The sequence below is a fragment of the Natator depressus genome, chromosome 5, assembly GCF_965152275.1.
Source record: "Natator depressus isolate rNatDep1 chromosome 5, rNatDep2.hap1, whole genome shotgun sequence".
NCBI classification, from domain to species: Eukaryota; Metazoa; Chordata; order Testudines; family Cheloniidae; genus Natator; species Natator depressus.
The window spans coordinates 79298414-79318102 of record NC_134238.1 but is presented as its reverse complement, the minus strand read 5'-3'; the positions used below and the strand labels follow the sequence as shown (position 1 = coordinate 79318102).

At 39.2% G+C, this 19689-nt stretch overlaps 1 protein-coding gene across 3 annotated transcripts in view; it reads right to left on the bottom strand.

Moving 5' to 3' along the window:
• Nucleotides 1-321: 321 nt before the first annotated feature.
• Nucleotides 322-19689, bottom strand: part of PRRC1 (proline rich coiled-coil 1) — a 38192-nt gene continuing 18824 nt past the window's right edge. For all 3 annotated transcript variants that reach the window (XM_074954039.1, XM_074954040.1, XM_074954038.1), the window contains exons 5-9: nt 15489-15591; nt 8874-9037; nt 7920-8023; nt 6696-6798; nt 322-1196 (exon numbers count right to left, since the gene is read on the bottom strand). In XM_074954039.1, the coding sequence (XP_074810140.1) occupies nt 987-1196; nt 6696-6798; nt 7920-8023; nt 8874-9037; nt 15489-15591 (684 nt within the window). In that variant the 3' untranslated portion in view covers nt 322-986. The remainder of the gene's footprint in view (nt 1197-6695; nt 6799-7919; nt 8024-8873; nt 9038-15488; nt 15592-19689) is intronic.

Here is a 19689-nt window from a genome sequence, read left to right as displayed (position 1 = left end):
TTCAGCTATGAAGGACAGATATCAAAGATGTATAGGAGAAGTAGTGAATCAATGACACTCACCACACCATGCAGGATTCTATTCCTGCTTTGGAAAATACAGAATGGCAGAGCAAACAGTATGAATATCACAGTTTGCTATATTAACTTGTGGTAGATGAAACCTGATAATGCAAGCTCTTATGTAATTTTCTTTCTGTAGCCCGGATGACTGTATGTACATAAATGCTGGAGTAAGTGAATTGTGTTATACTGAGTTGTTGACACATTTTTATGTGTATGAAGTGCCTAATTCATTGGATTCCAGGGGAGTTGGCTTGGACCATACTTCAGAAAAAGTATTTAAAAAAAAAAAAAAAAAGGGGGTATGGAAGATGAAAATTCAAAGTTATTTTGGCCCACACCTTGGATATATTTGAGCATGGACCTACGCCCTTCCTCGGTTATTCACTTTTAAGATGTTTTAGAGCTACTCAGCAACAGTTCTGAGATCATGCACACATAGGGGCCAACCCTGTGAAGTGCTAAATACTTCCAAAACGTAGGCATCTAGAACATACAGGGTAGTGTCTCGACTGAAATGCAAAAAGATAATATTTGTACCCTTGCCCACTTTAAAAAAAAGTTATATTTGAGTAAATAAAATATTAAGTTAAGTGTCTCAGAAAATACCCATTAAGTGTCTTTGAAATGAAAATGCATTCCACCTTACAAATTTTAATGCTATTTGGCCCTGCTATAAATGTATGTTTGCATCTAATTCTCTTCTCATTAATTATACTGGATTATTAAAAATTGGAGTTGTTCATTTCCATTATTGGAACAGTACCTTCATTTTTTTAAAAAGAAAAAAATTACAGTTTACAGGTAGATTACAAAATTGCGCTGTATTCACTGAGGACTTGAATATTGGCAGAAGCTGCAATCTTTTCCTTCATATCAAGCTGAACAGAAAAACAGCACTCGGTGTGATGAGTCAAGCTTCTTTCAAATGGTCCTGGGTGGTAAATGTTGTTTGTACATTCCTGCTATAGCCTTGGCTGCACTGTAGATCATTTGTCGACGGGACATACCAGTGAATGCGATATGCCAATCAGTCCTGTTGATATTCAGTAAATTCTTCTCCAGCACTTCACCAACTGTCACCAAAAGACCTGACCATCTTAGATTGTAGTCCTGGGGAGTGAGACTCTGAGCCTGTGTAATAATTTGAGGAGATGTTATTAAATGAATGAGATAAAGTGCCAGGTTCTAATACCCATATTCCCCTGGATTAGTCCTTTATGTGGTCAGTAGTCTCAATAATTTTAATAGGACTTCCTGAATAATAATATACAAAGCAGAAAGGATATTAGAATCTGACCCTAAAAGTTTGTCCCACAATAACTGGTTACATCTCTACTCACCCAACAGGTTTTCAGAGTTCTACATATTACATTCTTAGACAACCATTAGACATTCCCAGAGCTGGTATACAGCATGACTATTAAAATAAAGTTACCTTGTCATTACCAGAAAGTTATATAAAAAAGCTGCCTAACAGATGTGATCAATAAAGTTACTTATATATTTAGTGATTTTCATCTTTCAATGGGCTTTAAAAATATTATAATCCTTACAACAACCCTGTGAAACAAGTAAGTATCCCATCTCAATGTGGAAAGTCAGGCACAGACTCCAAGCGATTTGCCCAAAATTAGAAGGAGTCGATGCCAGAACTGGGTCCTTAGATCACCATACCATACTAATTTCATTAAAATTACAATGGGCCACATTCTTCGCTCCTTGCTGTGGCAACATTCTCACTGACTCAATCAGTTCCAGTGTGTGCACTATCTACCTAAGTTGAAATACCCATATTGTGTGCACAACCTCACTAGATCCTACTGTCCTGTAGAAGCAATACACCATTAGATGACAATAAATGCCCATACATTTGCTAGAATATAGCCAAATTCTGCCCTACCATTGTCATGAATGTTGTCATTGACAAAAGTATACAACAGGTAGTCTGTTTTGATGCAAGACCAAAGTTTCCTCTCCAGAGAATTAAATTAGCAGCAAAAGAATTGTTTAATAAGGGGATAGATAATTGTGACAGATGGTAATATGTGAGAAGCAGATCCCAATGGCTGAGAAGGAGGAGCCACCTGCGCCCAAAGCTAGGATGCTTACGACCACCCCACCTGCCCCCCCCCACCTCAAAAAGGCAGTGCAGAATGGTGGTGGTCGGGGACTCCCTTCTGAGGGGAATGGAGGAATCCATCTGCCAACCTGACATGATATTTCGGGAGGTGTTCTGCTAGCCTGGAGCCCACACTTGTTACACATGTTACAGAAAAGTTGCTGAGGCTCCTCTGTCCCTCCAACCACTACTTCATGCTGCTCATCCATATGGTCATGAATGACACTCCAGATATGATCCCGAGCAGCTCAGCAATTGAGTACAGGGCTCTGGGAGTGAGGGTGAAGGAGTCAAGGGCACAGGTTGTATTCTTGTTCATTCACTCGGCTGAGGGTAAAGTCCTGGGGGTGGGGGCGGGGTAGGAGGGGAGAAGAGAGCTAATAATGGATGATCAAGAAGCCTGAGGTATTTCATGTCTATTTTGCTTCAGTCTTCAGCAAAATGGTTGATGGGTGACCAGATGCTAACGCTATTAGTATTAACAACAAGGGAGAAGGAATGCAAGCCAAAACAGGGAAAAAATAGGTTAAAAAATATTTAGATAAATTAGATGTGTTCAAGTCAGTAGGGCCTAAGGAAATTCATCCTAGGGTACTTAAGGAACTAGTTTCAGCAATCTTAAAACCATTAGCAGTTATCTTTGAGAACTCAGGGAGGATGGGTAAGGTCCAAGATAACTGGAGAAGGGTAAAGGTAGTACTTATCTTTAAAAACAAGAACAAAGAGAACCCATGAAATTACATAACAGTCAGCCTAATTTCGATACCTGGCAAATTACTGGTACAAATGATTAAACAATAAATTTGTAAGCACCTAATGGATAACAGGGTTATAAGGAACAGCCAGCTTGGATTTGTCAAGAACAAATCATACCAAACAAATCTAATTTCCTTCTTTTACAGAGTTTCTGGCTACTGACTAGGATGGAAGCAGTAGATGGGATATATTTTTGTTTTAGTAAAATTTTTATACAGTTTGACATTCTCATAAGCAAACTAGGGAAATGTGGTCTAGATGAAATTACTATAAGGTGGGTGCACAACTGGTTGAAAGACTGTACTCAAAGAGTAGTTATCTATAGTTTGCTGTCAAACTGGGAGGGCTTATCTAGTTGGCTCCCACAGGGATCACTCCTGGGCCTGGTACTATTCAACATTTTCATTAATGACTTAGGCAATGGAGTGGAGTGTATGCTGTGACACAGAGGCCCATTGGTGGTTCGCTACTCTGAGTCAGCAACTCTTATCAGGCCTGACATGCTCACTACACCTGACACACCATCATGATACATACCCAAAAGATGGCACGTAATAGATCACTGGAAAGCAATGCATAAGGCCAGTCTGCCCTAAACAAAGAAATGTGTGTTTGCTGGTCAGGCAGACAACGAAGGCACAGTTATATAGAAAGGTAAACAAAGACATCAACCCAGCGAGTGGGAGAGATAGTCTCTGGAGGGGATCTGAACTTCAACCAAGAAGTAATGGAATCATCTGATTGTATATAATTATTTTTTTACAAATGTTTATTGAGTAAGGTCTTTTATGAAAGTTAGGAGCACACTGTTGATTAATATCATTATGAAATGTATGTATTAACACTATATGAAGAAATTTGGATACTCAATTATATTATGCTTTAAAGTCTGTGACCAAAACACAGAGAGAAATAAGTTTTTCCCCCAGACAGGAGGGAAGGTAGCACTGTTGAATCAAAACAAAAGAAGTCCTTTTACACATGAATCAGCAAGGGGATAGAAAGCCCACAGAAAGGGAAGAATAGCCAGAGGTCCATCCTGAGTCTGGGGACAAAACAGTGAGTCTGTGAAGAGAGAAGAAGAGAGAAGAAGCCATCTTGGCGTCCATCACTGGACAGACACAAGGGGCCAGAGCTCTTGCAGGCTGAGAAAGATAGGTAATTCAACCTAGGGGGCTGAAGTCTCTGGGACTTGAACGTAAATAAAAAAAAAATCTGCTTAGGCAAAGATCTTTGACAGAAAGTCAGCCATGGATGGAAAGAAAAAGATTGGTAAGAAATCTACCTTGAACAAAGGTTGTGGCTTGTTGAGTTAAGTCTTAGCCACCACAAATTGTATTTTTACTTTTGTATGCAACCTGTTCCACCTTCAATCACTTCTACTTGGTACCTTTTAACCTAAGTCCTTTTGTTAATAAAAGTATCTTTTTTCACTATAATCCAACTCAGTGCTGTGTTTGAATTGAAAAGATTGTTAACTCCAGTTAAAATAATAAGCTGTGATTTTGTCTTTTTAAACGAGCAAAAAATCTTATCAATTCTCTGAGTGTTTCAGAAGAGGGCTGGACACTTCACGGCCAATGGTTTGGAGGAAACATGGAACTGGGAATGTGTTCGGGTCACCCTGTACATAGTAACTGAGGCCTGTGGAAATCAATGGGGTGCTGTTGTGTTGTAGGCAGGCTGCTGGTGTCAGAGTACTGAACCAGGTTTGCATAGGACATAGACACTTCGGGAACTGCATATTTGTCTGCTGGTGTCTAGGCTGTGAGCCACAGTACCAGAGCACTCAAGGCATCCAGAGTTAAAGGGTGGATGGTGACAACTTGTCACTAGTCCAGGTTGCACCCCAAAACACTACAGCTTATAACATTTGTGGATGACGCCTATCTGGAACGGTTTTCAAGGACTTTGAAGGACAGGATTAGAATTCAAAACAACCTCGACAATTAAAGAATTGGACTGAAATCAACACTATGCAATTCAGTAAAGACAAATGCCAAGTACTACACTTAGGAAGGAAAAAAATCAAATGCACAACTACAAAATGGAGAATAACTGATTAGGTGATAGTACTGTTGAAAAATGATCTCAGGGTTACAGTGGATCACAAATTGAATACGAGTCAACAACGTGATGCAGTTGCAAAAAGGCTCGTGAGACTGACAAAGTTACATTTTTCCTTTTGGCAATCTGCACATTCCCCAAAGTTGGACAAAGTTCTGAAAAATTAAAATGAAAAAAAGATCATGGCAGTCTTCCATTGGATTCAGTAGCAAAACAGATAAACACCCACATATGGGTGTTTTAGGTTTTCAAAACCTGAAACTGAAGTTTATATTCAGAACAAAAACAGTTTTGTTTAGCAATTTTTCATGGGAAAGTGCCTACAAAAAAATGTTGGGAAACAATAGGAAAAAATTCTTATTCGTTATGTTTTGCAAAAGCTAGATGATGTTAGGTTATATTTGATTTGTGTCCTTTAAAGTGGATGAGATAAAGGAACATTGTATGAATTGTAGTTGTAGCAAGGTAGACCCCAGGATACTGGAGAGACAAAGTGGGTGAGGTATTTACTCCATAGTGGTTGTTGCTATTGAATCTTGGGATTGTCTGTTTGCTGCTAACTGTTGGCAGTTAAAATAACATTTGTGAACTAAATTTTTTAAAAAGTCATTAAAGTTTGCCTCAAGTCTGATGTGATAGCTACATATTTTATAAATGAAGATCTAAATAGAGTCTAAGTCACATTGTTAAAATGTTAACGTTTATGTATACAAACAAAATTTGCACTCACACAGCTCATCTCAGCCAAACCTCTCGAACAGTTTTACTATTAATTGGAACTCTCAATACTTCTGTGGAGATGGTAAGTAAAGAAGGGCAAACCAAGGAATAGGGTGGTTAAGGTCCTTAGAAAAGGTGATACCGAGTCAGTGGCAATGCTGGAAACTGAATCCAGGAGTGGTGAATCCCAAGTCCCCTAGACCAAGGCTACACTTCACTTAAAGTGACAAGACAAGGATCAGTTTTATTATTTTATGTTATATGCAAAACAACCTAAAACCAAAATTAAATATGCTAAACAGAAGGCCTTAACCCAGCAAAACACCATGCAAGGGAAGACCCTTGCACTTGCATATAGGTTCACTGAAGGCAAAAGGACTCCATGCTGGCTCAGCATTTTGGCCCTCTAATGTATTGTGGGATTGGGCAATAGTTTGTTGTGTCATTAAGTCACAATACAAATGCAAGCATTAGGGTTCAGAAACTGCCATCCGTCTCAATGATGGAAAAATACATTGACTCAGCAGTAACTTGCACAGCATCTTTTAATAATTCATTATTTTCAAACATTCCATTATTCTTTATTGAAAGCATTTTAAAATTTAAATTTCTTTCTTGGGCACAATCTAGACCTTTATGACATGGCTTTTGCCAACTGTCACCTTGGATTTAAATGACTACCTATAAAAAAAATCATGTTTGCAAACTGAAATGTGTGTCTACAGGTTGTTTTGGATTTTTTAATTTAAAAAAGTAATGAGACTTGTACAGTGTTTTTCTACAAAAAGCTGTTACACGTATTGATTAACTTTCACAACAGCTTTCAGGTAGACCTTAGCCTCATTTTACAAATGGAGAGGTAACTTCCCAGAGAGTCGGTGTTCGTGATGAGATTAGAACTCATGAGTTCTAACTCCTAATGCTCAGGCCATAAGTCTACCCCCGATAAAAGATACAAAACACCTCACCTGTTGAATGTATTCCAGAGGCACTGGTGTCGCTTGGGTAAAAGTTTCTAGATGAATCCCATGGACTGGATCTTCAACAATCAGACATCCAATGTCAAACCACCTGCAATGGCACACACGTTACCCAAAGCTTTAAACAGTAAAGAACATCAACCAATTGAAGAATGACATTCTGGCAATGATGCAACTCTGGCAGGGTTAAAATCCAAGCTCCATCTTCTACCTAAGCTATTAAAAGTAGTTTTGAAAAGTGTAATTGAATGGAGCAGAGTAGGTTAAAAAAAACAAAAACAAATCAAAGCTCAGCACATTACCAAAAAAAATATATATATATATATATATATATATATCACTTCACATCCTTGCCAAAGAAATCATATAAGACAAACAAGAAATGGGCCCTAATACTTCTCAAACTGTATTATGAAACTAATTACCTCAAAAATTATTTGTCAGTTCCATCTTTTCTTAGGAAAACAATTTGTTTAGAAAACAAGTTAATGTGAATTCCAAAACAAGAGACTGTCACAACTGCTGAGAGCAGTACTGAGAAGTACATTGTGTGTGAATGGTAAAGGAAAGCTGACCAGACTTGAGAATATCATACGTTATTAGATAAAGGTACTACCTAAGCATAACATTACTAGAGTGTCAGTACCTACCTAAGCGGCAAAGTGACACCTTACAGACTAACAGACGTATTGGAGCATAAGCTTTCGTGGGTGAATACCCACTTCGTCGGATACATGCCGAAGTGGGTATTCACCCACAAAAGCTTATGCTCCAATATGTCTGTTAGTTTATAAGGTGCCACAGGGCTCTTTGCTGCTTTTACAGATCCAGACTAACATGGCTACCCCTCTGATGCTTAGTACCTACCTAGTATACTCTCCAAATCAGTTGTCATTTCAGAACAGAACTAGTAACCAATTCCAGCTTTTACTTTACTATAAGTTTCTCACTTCTATAGATTTAAGTGCAACTGTGGCATGTTTTTCAACTTTGAGTCTCATAAACCTGACAGAATTTAGCTATTAAGCTCTCAAGATTTTTTGAGCAGGAAGCTAACAATTTCATCAAAGCAAAGCCTGCCAAGACAATACCGTACAATGACAGATTCTCTCCTTTCATCTCCCAAGTAGAATACTGCTAACAACTCTTTATGGGGCACCTGGACCAATACAGAATGATTTTTCTCCCAGAGAATACATTTAAGCCTCTCACTTGTCAGGAAGCAATTCTGCGATGAAATTTTCTACAGATACAGCAGGCTGTTTCTCATGTATCACTCCAGTCCGACGCAAGCTGTCTATCCTTTCCTGAGCTCCCTAAATGACAACGTAATGAGTGGTTAGAAAATATTCTCTTTAGGTCACAACACAGCATAAAACTGATGGATGAATGTACCTTTTATCATTAACATACACCACAGATATTGTTCAAAAAGCCTTTGGTGTTGCATAATAAACAACATTTTGAAGTAAAAAAATGCTTCCTTTAGAATCCCAAAAGTTACACGAACTGTGACAAAACTTTGGCAGTTTCAAATATGCTTTAGTTCATTACAAATCAAATTACTGACTTCATGTGAAAAAAACTAGTTTCATATTGAAAGAAATTTAAGACACCTTTACTTGTAATGGTGCTGAGTTTCACCATGGTTAAAGATTGTAAATGTTTCTATTAGTCTCACATACATTCTCTAGCATTATGTTCTGGCTATTTAATCAACTAATTGTGTTAAAACTTTATCAAGTTAGTAATATCATAGGAGAATCTCTCCTTTAAAACTAGTGTAATTTATTTTAAATGGTACTGTCAAGTAGACAGAGGACCAAGAATTGATACACTGTGAAACTCTTATGATCTGACACAACATGCTACGTACATTTGCAGTCAGTGACCATGTAGAAAATTGACAATATATTTATGCTCTTTAGCTGTCTTTGCAACAGGACACACATGCCTGAGAGCACCTTCTAATGACTGACGTGGCACAGATGACACCTATATACAAAGACAGTAATGAACAAGAAAGCTTCCCCATTTAAATGTTCTGGGGAGACAAAGGTATTTCTCAGAGGATGGGATTGTTCTAGGTAAACTGCTCCACTCATGGTCACTGATATTTGTAATATTCTCTGCACAAAACTTTCTATACTGCCCTTAACCCCTTACTTTTAATCCAGCTGCATAGCCCACAGGTTGTGGTGCAATGTTAGACAGTCCAGCTTCTCCTGTAACTGTGGCCATTCCAAAGACTTCTTGGAAAGCATCTCGAATGGCAGCAACTTTTACTTCTTTATTGGAGGTAACCACTATGTCCAGTTCTCCCCCCGATTCTACAAAGACAAAAATATTTTAATAGAAGCTAATTCAAAATACACTCACATCTCAGAGTAGGCCCCAATAGAAATCAGTAGTCTCTTTCCCTATCATCCTCATGTACAACACACTATCCATCAGTACAAGTCAAGCTGAGTTTCTTGTAATGGGTACTGGAAACGGGAGCGTTGGTTAGAAGGAAATTGTTCCCACCAGCCATCTCTTATGAAGTAACCTCTACTTAGGAAATCTTTTAGGTGAAGAGTTAAGATTAAGCTTTTTTTAAGTAAATTTTGCATTCAGGGAAGTCAATGGGAGCTGATGGGGTGCCCAGCCCTTTTTAAAGATCAGACAACTTATAGAAGCCAGAATATGGATTTAGAGGCCTAACACATTTATTTATTTATTTATTTATTTATTTTAAATCCTGGCATAGGTATAAATTCTGATACGTTTTGGTGATGTGGAAACTTGCCCACAAGCAAATGAACTGACACCTCATACTTGTTAACACTTGTAAGACTGTAAGAGCCCAAAAGAAAGTAAGTTTTTTCCAAGTATATTCTTGAACCATGAGCTTCAACATAGATTGTTTAACTGGGTCTGCTTGTTTGCAGCTCTAATGGTTCAGCATCTTTGTAGTTTGTTTTCCTTCGACAGCTAACATCTATGAAATGTGGGTTGTATTTTTAATCAAGAAAATAAATTTTAAGGAAAGAATTTTAAAAAAACAAAACTTTATAGGAAACAATTCATATTTTTGGAAGAAGCCTAAAAATGATACATTTTCACCTCCTCCACCCACCACCACACAATTGTTTTTTAACCGCTTCTAAGAATATTTTAGATATTACATTCTTCTTATTTTCGCTAGCCAATCTTGGATAAGCTTTAATCCATCACAGCACCTTCCAAAAGTCCTTGCTGCAACATGCTTCACTTCTTAAGAACAGCTTAAATATAACATGTTGGTATTTTCAAGCAAACAATGCTGAACTTCAAGTAGTTTGGTTGGATGTTAATTTTCCCTTGCAAAGTATCAAATATGAGTACTTTGTACAAACACAGAAGACTGGAAAGTTGTTAGTCTGTTAAGCTGCCATTTCTGAGAATCCACTGACAGCAGGAACAAACAGAAAATTAAAGCAACCTCTTAAAAAAAGGCCAACACAAGGTAATGCTTTTTGAAATCCCTTCCCCGCCCCAAAAAAACAGATGCTACAGACATCAAATAGTGCACCTAGAAAACCTGCTGATGAAGTCTGCAGTACTTACCCCAATATGTCATCAACAATAGCATTTACCACAATCAACATGAGGCTTAAAAATATTGGAAAAAGAATAGTTTTCACCTTGGCCTATATTGATTTGTCAACCCTCAATTACAGGGAACAGTTTCTCTTTATTAGAAGCAGCAAAGAGTCCTATGGCACCTTATAGACTAACAGACGTATTGGAGCATAAGCTTTCGTGGGTGAATACCCACTTCTTCTTTATTCACCCATGAAAGCTTACACTCCAGTACATCTGTTAGTCTATAAGGTGCCACAGACTCTCTGCTGCTTTTACAGATTCAGACTAACACGGCTACCCCTCTGATCTTTATTAGAAGTCACTGAAGGTTTGCCAGAATGGTGACAACAGGACATTCTACCCAAACCTTTTATGTTTAAAGCAAAAAATTCAAGAAGTAACTATTGCTCAATGGAATTTTATGTATACATCACTGAACATTAACAATTGTATTAAACTGTAAGGTACAGTAGGACAGAAAACTTCTGAGAACATCTTGATATGAATAAAGAATCAGGCACTATAGTTTAATAGGTGTTTGAAGATTCAGCTAGGACTTGTGCAGGAGTAAACCCTAGTGGAATGCCCTGACAGCATAAAAATCTTCCAGGAGGTTGGTGCTAATGCGTTCTAGTCCAATAAACTATTCTATATATGGTATACTCTTTATTGTAGCAAGCACTACATGAGCTAGATAGTGCAGCTTGTCAAACCAAAGCTATCAGGATTCAAGGACACACTCACAAATGTAACTATTTGGAAAGGAAAGCGATTCATTCCCAACATTATACTCACTGAATTCAACAGCAGTTTTGCCATTAGCTTTATTAAGAGCAGGACTCGGCCCTGGGTTTATGATCATTATTTTTCTGTAATGAGTGTGTGAGAGCACGTGTTCACTCATCTTATATGCTATATAATGCTACAATATAGAAATAAAGGTATTATGTGCAAAAAGCTATGTTAAATTTGAGGTTTTAACCACAAGTCAGGAAATTCAGAGTTAAGGTTGGCATGTCAAGTTTAGCTCTCCTCCTCTAAATTAGAACAGAGGCTTTCATTACGTGATTGCAAAACTAGTAACACATGCTTCACATGATAAGCAGAGCTGGCAGCGCCACCAATAGTAAAGCTTGCTCAAAGTCTTCCATTATAAGACCCCATTTTGAACAGATCACAATTTGGCCAAACTTCCAACTGAAATATTCCATGCCAAGTGCCTGCCTTAGGCTAAATTCTTTTTAGAACATGTCAGTTAAAACAGTTCAGCTCTTTCCAAGAATGACATAAGGGAAAAATATATTGTTTTTGCCCATGTTAAAAAAAATTCTTACAACCTTTCCACTGAGCAACTCTAGCACCCCCAGATTTGGAGCAGGGATTCGAAGTTCTGCAAAAATGGGGGAAATCACCCTGATACCAGGGATTAGCCTTTTGGTATTTTCATGACAACAGGAAGGTTACGAATTTATGTCCTGATCCTGCGACATACAGAGTTCCTCAAATACAAAAAATGGCAGCATACATAACAGTTAAAGTTCCAAGAACAACCTTCCCCTTTGACATAATTTGCGCTTTTTAAAGAATTTGATATAACTTAGTACATGATATAGGCAACGTGGGCAAGTTCATTTGGTTAACTGAATCTTAAGTTTCCAAGTTTATTACTGCATTAGATAATATTGTATTGTTTGCTAAATAGCACACAAAACTGCCTAGAGCTACATGATCAGATCCTGTGAAAGAGGAGTGGGAACCTTTAACTCTAGATTTCCTGAATTGTGTGTAATCAACATTTACTAGAGCTTTGGGGCTCCCTGCCCCCCAAATATTCTCTCCACAGCTGGTCGGCCTTATAAATGATTTCATACCACACACACAATAACTCCTACTTAATGAGCAGATAAGCCTTTGTCACTTAAAAGTGAGGCTCTCAGTGCTATTGAATATTTATTATCTTTACGTATTTGAGCCAAAAAGACAAAGAATCTATAGGTTTGCATCCACTCCACCTGGGTTCCTGTCGTTTTCAGGGTGAATTGGGGTGAAATAGCTCTCAAATCCATTATAAGGAACATATTATATATTCCAGACACCTCCAAAGTGCTGAGTACCATGAAGTCTCTCTCTGAATTCTGCTGCCAGCGATTCTCAAGCAGCAATGCAAATGCTGTGTTTTTGGAGGAGAGGAGAAACATTCAAGTATTAGCATTTCCTCTTCATGCTTCTACAAACCCTTAAGTTGTGTTTTGTGGCCTTTTAGTGACTTTTGATTCTCACTTTCTGGTATCAGAACTATGCTGGATGATATTTAAGTACCCCATTAGGTAGGTTTTACTACAGAAAGTTGAAAAAGGCTGTACAATGACATTGGTGCATGAAAACTCAACACATTTAAATGGAGGCATACTGGATGGAAGATTCGTATAAGCAATTTAGATAACCTTAAATAAAAATCTTAAACATTTATTAAAAGTATAAGTGGCACACAAGAGAACTTTATCTTTATTTTTATCTATGTATTTTTTTTCATACTAGAAGGGTGCAGTTAGTGAAATTCCTTCAAACTTAGTTAAAAACGAAATCCAATGGTCTTTACCGCAAAGCACAGTTGCCAACTTTCATGCGGTAAATAAGCACCCCGACTTTCACAATAAGCCAAAAATCAAGCTAATCCCATTTCAAAACAAGGCCAAAACAAGCCAATCCCTAAGAACCCCAACACTCTATGTGACTACATCCCCCTGGCATGCAGTCTGGGACTGTGGTGGGCCCACTCTGCACTCCTGACTCCCTCCCCCTCTTGTCTCTGCTTTCCCCCCCTTGCCAGGAGCTGATCGGAAAAAAAAGAAGCAACAAGCCAAACACTAGCCAACAAGCAACTCACAAGCCAATTAAGCCAAAAACAAGCGCAATTTCTGCGTTTTCTTCATGGGTTTGGAATGTCTGCCACAAAGGCACCATTTTATAGTAGAAATAAGTCACTAGCCGGGTGAGTATTCCTTGGCCATTAGCATACTCATTGGATTACTGAAGGGACAAAAACAAACTCCAACACACTTGAAGCATGCAATGAGTTTTAGCGCTAAACTACATTACATTTTTTTCCTTTTAGCCAAGAATAACTCTGTAATTAAAGTATTTTAAAGTAGCTGTACACTCTATTCTAAGATTCCAGGATGCTCACTGTGTGTCACTCTGAAGCCCAGAATGTCTGTTTAACCAGCGTGAAGCAATGGAAACAGCTACAAGCAAGGTTGAGAGCTCTTTTGGTTCAGAATATCACCAGGTTCAATCATCACTGGGCTTTAGAGTTTACTGCCATCAAATTTAAGTTCTCAGCCATTGTGACTTTACACATTACATCCACGCACTGAACAGCTAAAATAAAGGCATGTATCCATCCTTGGGGGGGGCCATTTAGGGATTGGGGCAAAAATTGGGGATTGGCCCTGCTTTGAGCAGGGGGTTGGACTAGATGACCTTCTGAGGTCCCTTCCAACTCTGATATTCTATGATTCTATGACATGCAAAGTCTTACATCATTGTGACAACAGAAGTAACTCAACAAAATCACCACTCTTACTCTACAGCTAATTTGCATACAACAATTTCATTAGTTGTATGAAGGAGACTACAGGGATGGTGAATTACTTGACCCAAATGCCATACCCGTGGGTGGGCACGGACTTTCAGTTACGAGTTATTAAATAAGATTCCAAGCTCTTCCCTCTCCCTTCCCTCAGTTTTTGTATTTTCATATGTATCTATGCAGACGACTACAGCAAACAGAGAACTGAAGAGGTAGCTATAGGAGCCCAGATAACTGCTCACCTTCCAAAGTTTGCACCTGCAAATTTTTAGAGACACCATGAATGATCTTTCTGAAGTTAACATATTGTGCAGACATAGCAAACTATATATTAGAAGTCCAACCAACATTGGTATAAGCAGTGTGGTCCAATGGATAAGGCACTGGCCTATCCCTTGGACTACAATGTATACTTGTGTTCTATTCCCAGATCTGCCACTAACCAGCTGCATCAAGCTGCATTACACACCTGTTTCCCATCCCATTCTTGTCTGTCCTGTCTATTTAGACTGAGCTCTTTAGTGAAGGGCCTGTCTCTTACTGTGTGTTTATGCCACACCTAGCACAATGGGCACCAATCTCAGGTAGGACTTCTAGGCACTAGTGTAATACAAAGAGACAGTCCCTACACTGAAGAGCTTACAGTCTAACGAGAGGGACAAAGGGATAGAACATACAAGCAGAATATTAAAGCACAGAGAGATTAAGGCTACATCCACACTATGAGTTAGGGGTGTGATTCCCCTGCTTGTGTAAACATGCTCACCCCAGCTCTTATGGAGCGAGCCCAAGCATAAATAGCAGTGTAGATGTGGTAACGCAGGTAGTAGCAGCAGACGCGCGGTTGAGCGCAAACCCACCTGAAACCAGTGGATATGTACTCGGCATAGCTCAGCCGTGTGTCCACTGCCACCACCTATGCTCCCACAGCGACACTGCTATTTATACTCACACTATCTTGACAAGAGCTAGCATGAGTATGTGTACACGAGCAGGGGAAATCACACCCTTGGCTCATAGCGTAGATGTAGCTGTGTGACTTGCTCAAGATCACACAAAGTCTGTGGCAAAGCTGAGACTAGAACCCAGGCCCCCTGAGTCTCAGTCCAGTGCTTTACCACAAGACCATCCTGACAAAACATCCAATTAAGGTGGCAGAATGGGTTTTTAATATAACTTTCCAAAAAGTGCCTATTTTTGGAAATTATGGCACACTTGCTGAACCGAATCAGAGACATTTCAACCCCAAGTTTAACTGGGGAAGTTACAAATTGATTGCAAAGTGGGGCATAGAAAGATAGCAGCATTCCAAATGTAACGATTCCATCACTACCACACCACTAAAAGTTGGTGTTGTAACTTGAATCATGGCCCAACATTAAAACAAAACAAAACAAAAAAACCTGTCTTACGTACAAAATTTGGTGTACACCACATTCCAGTACTGCTTTTAAATGATCAGTTTTATTATAAACCTGTACAGTACCTAAAAATTCATCTGAAGACTATAAGATCTCTTTAAGTTTACGAGTTCTGTATGATTCACACTTACTACTCTATGGAAGTTTGCCTCAAGTACTTACTGATATATGGAGCCATGCCAGGATCCAGCGTAGTGATCATGGACTCTACTGAGTGTTTTGTTTTATCAAGCACCGACTTTACCATAGGATTTCCAGCTACACCCTACAAAATTAACAAATAAATAAGTAAATACTGTAGATCAAGTTTATTCTCAAACCTTCAGGCCTTTTCTTAAGCCTTGAAATATTACACTTAAAACAAACCTGGGACAACAAGTTGCTTCAGATTTTCCATTCAAATAAAAGTCAAGACACTCAGCAGGCATCTAGGGAAGATGAATCCACCCTTTTTGACATTATGCATCTCAGGGCAGAAACCAGACAGAAGTGAATTAAAATCAGTTTGAGGCTTTGTAAAACTGATGTAAAAATTTGTGCCGTTGCAATTTTAGATTAAAATTTACACAGAACTAATGCTTTTTTGAAATACCATTATTGGTGGTGTATCTTAGTTGAATTTTACACAAATGCTATATGCAAAAAACTAAATATTGAAAATTAAGGTCCTGATCCCAAAAAGGTTATTGAATTCAGTGGGACCACCCCTGTGCTTGCTAAGCATGTACATAATTGCGTCCAGAATTACAGGCTAACATTTTTATTAAAAATCTTAGTGGTATGAAATCGTTGCTTCAAAATGAAAGTTACCACAGTTTTAACAATTAAACGTTATTTAAACTTTCAATTGAAGTTATTGTGAACTTAAAAACAACCAACCAACCACACACAGGCCAAAGTTCAGAAACAGAAGCCTTAACTTAGATTTCTAGGCCTGAATTTAGGGTCTTAATGTTGGCATTTTCTAAAGCACCTTTGTGATTTAGGCACACAGGTCCCACTGACTTCAAACTGCAAATCCCGATGAAAGAGGACAATGTGATCAAAGCATTTCAAGCTTTCTTGAAACGTAGAAGTTCAATATATTGAAAAGTAATGTTGGTTGCAAAAACAGCTCAAGCTCTTTTGCTTATCAATTTTGTGTTGGAGTTTGTGGTGTTGTGCATTAAGGATATTAATGAAGCCCTGGATTTGTTGCAGCACAGATGAGCAATGTATTTGTGAAATTTTTCCTACTGAATTTCAGATCTCAGTTGGGGGGGTAGGGAAGGAGATTTAACAATTAAACTAAGAAACAAGTAGTACACCTCTACCCCAATATAACGCAACCCGATATAACACAAATTTGGATATAACGCGGTAAAGCAGCGCTCTGGGGGGCAGGACTGTGCACTCTGGTGGATCAGCGCGTCAGGCTCCAACACACTGCTCTGAGCAGCGTGTTAAGGTGGCTGGGGCCCAGGGGTTGGAGGTTCTGGGGGCGGGGCGGTCAGGGGACAGGGAGTGGGGGGGGTTGGATGGTCAGGGGTTCTGAGGGGTCAGTCAGGGGGCGGGAAGTGGCTATTAATAACGGAAATGCTCGAGGCCAAAGCAAGTTCGATATAATGCGGTTTCACCTATAGCGTGGTAAGATTTTTTGGCTCCCAAGGACCGCGTTATATCGGGGTAGAGGTGTACTATAAAATAAAAAGTAAAAAGAATCATATATGTAAATATATGACTTAAGTTATTTTAAATCATGATTTTTATCCACTGAAGAGAGACTGAGTTTTACCTTTTTTCTTGCCTAAGAGGCACACACGCACATACAACAGAAAGAAAGAGAGCGAGAACGCATATGTATACATGTGTGTAAACACATCAATGAATTTTCGTCTTGCACCACAAGAATTTTGGGCTCTCACTACCATAGTAAATAAAAGTCTCTAAGGTGCCACAAGTACACCTTTTCTTTTTGCAAATACAGACTAACACAGCTGCTACTCTGAAACCTACCATAGTATGACTCTTTTCAACTAGGGTACACTTTTCTGACCTTGCCACTAATGCTACTCCATAAATTCACTACTGAAAGGCTTTACTGAGATGTACATTAAACAACCCCTCTCTCTCGGTGACCAAGAGCATTACCTACTGTAGCTTGTCTAGTACCACTACTCTGAGACCAGAAGTCCTAGGGTTGTATTTATGCATAGGTCCCTAGTATTGACTGTAGATGCTTTCACACCATGTAACTGGACTGAAACAATTTTAAACAAACATTAAGAGGGAGGGTTTCTTTTTTTACCTTCTTGAAAAGCCAATGTGATCTATTTTTGTATAGTTCACCATATAGATTCCAGACAATACTGGCAACGTGCCCAATGTTCCTCTGCCAGATAATCATACTGCTTTCTACTGCATTCAAATTGTATTCGACTCTTATTCAATATGAATGCAAATACTGCTCCAAATCAGAGTGAATGCCAGTGTCACTCCAGAGCAGTTTAATCAGACTTATTTAGTTTAGCGAAGGCACCAATGAAGAGTCAGCTCAGTAACACTGTTCGACAAAAGCATTTCACAAGCGCAAAAATACACGATAAAGTATAAAACCAGACTTAAAAGCCATTCTTCACATTTATATGCCTACATTTTTGCTATAGTGAAAGGCATCTTATAGCCCAGCACATTTTCTCTTAGCGTGAAACACTTGTTGTTTATGTTGCTCAGTATATTTACAATATTTTGAGGAAACGTGGAATACTTTTAAGCACTTTCCACAAAATACTGGTTTTTCCATTTCTTTGTTGCAGATGCAGCACATAAGTAAATCCACATAATTTATAAACAATAGCAATGGCTGCTACACGTTAACAACAACGGTCAATTCTCATTCATTAGGTCACAAGATAGAATCTGTCTCTCCACCACTCTGTGCAGCACTGCAGAAGTAACCAGGTGCATTAATTTGGGGATCAGGGAGGTGGGTGAGGAAAGACATCTTCCACTTTTTTATGATCTGTCACACTGGTCATTGCTAGAGACAGGTATAAGGCTTGGTGAGCTAACTGTCTGATTAGATACAGCAAATAAAATAGTTACTTACCCTCCAGTAACTGTGGCTCTTTGAGCTGTTATAATCCGTGTGGTTTCCACTGCAGGTGTGCATGAGAGAGGAAAGGTTTTTTTAATAGTTATGTCAGTTGGGAATGCACACATTCCCCACATTACCTTGTGCTCCCAAAGGAGTGCATAAAGGGTAGGGTCGCCATGACCTTCTGTCAGTTCCTTGTAATTCAAAGTTTGTATTGCTGAGGACTCCAAAAAGAGGGACAGAGGGCAAGATCCACACTGACTACAACAGGTCAAAGAACCAGTGACTATAGGGTAACTAACTGTTCTCTCTTCTTCGAGTATGTGTCAGTGTAGATCCTGCTGCAGGTTACTGGCAAGCAGTATCCTCCCTGGATGGTAGGACAAAGGAGTTTTGGCTGAATCAGTCAGACAGCGAAGTGTTGCTCTCCCAAAATTTGACATCTGGCTTTGCTGCCATGTCAAGTGCATAATGTTTGTGTGACACAGTCAACTGTTCCTGGGTACAAAAACAAGAAATTCAAGTCTCTGGAGAAGCAGCTGTATGTAGTGGACTATCCCAGGAAGTCAGAACTAGAGTTGTGGTTGAGCCTACGCTAATCAATCACTAATCTTCACAGAAACTGCTAGGAGCAGAAGGGAGCCCAGCCCACTCCAGTAGAGGATAGTCAACTCCAGGAAGGGTGTTCTGTTGCTTCCAGAAGGATTGCCTAGTGAAAGCTGGGAGTCAGGAGGTTGACAAGTAACCCAGGAAGGCTGAAATGGAGCCCAAGAGATTCTGGAACATGACAGACCTTCGGAAAGGAAAAGTATCAAATCAGGAACAGCAGGCATGGGCTGGACCTGCTTCCTTCAAAGACTTCCCAAAGGGGGGGGGGGGGGAGTTTAATTGCTCTTGAAACACAGAGCAGAAACTTATCGATTTACTTTTAGTCCAAAATTCTGTAACAAATACCAGTACACCTCTGTGAAGTAATGCTAGAGTCTTCAGCTTCTTCCCCACTATTTGTGGTAGTCAGGTCATCCTAGCTCACCAGGAAATAACCTGATGGCAGTTTAACACAAATTAGTGAGTTACTCCATATAGCCACCGTGTAAGTCTCCGAGAGGCATGTTCCTGAAGCAGGCAGAAGATGCTATTTGTGCCCTGATGGTGCATGCCTTGGCATTCGGAGGGAGAGGCTCCCCAGCCATTTGATAGCATCTGGAAATACACAGTGTGATCCACTTAGAAATTCTCTGCTGCGTTCTAGCTTGGCCTTTTGCTGCACCAAATAGGACTACAAAG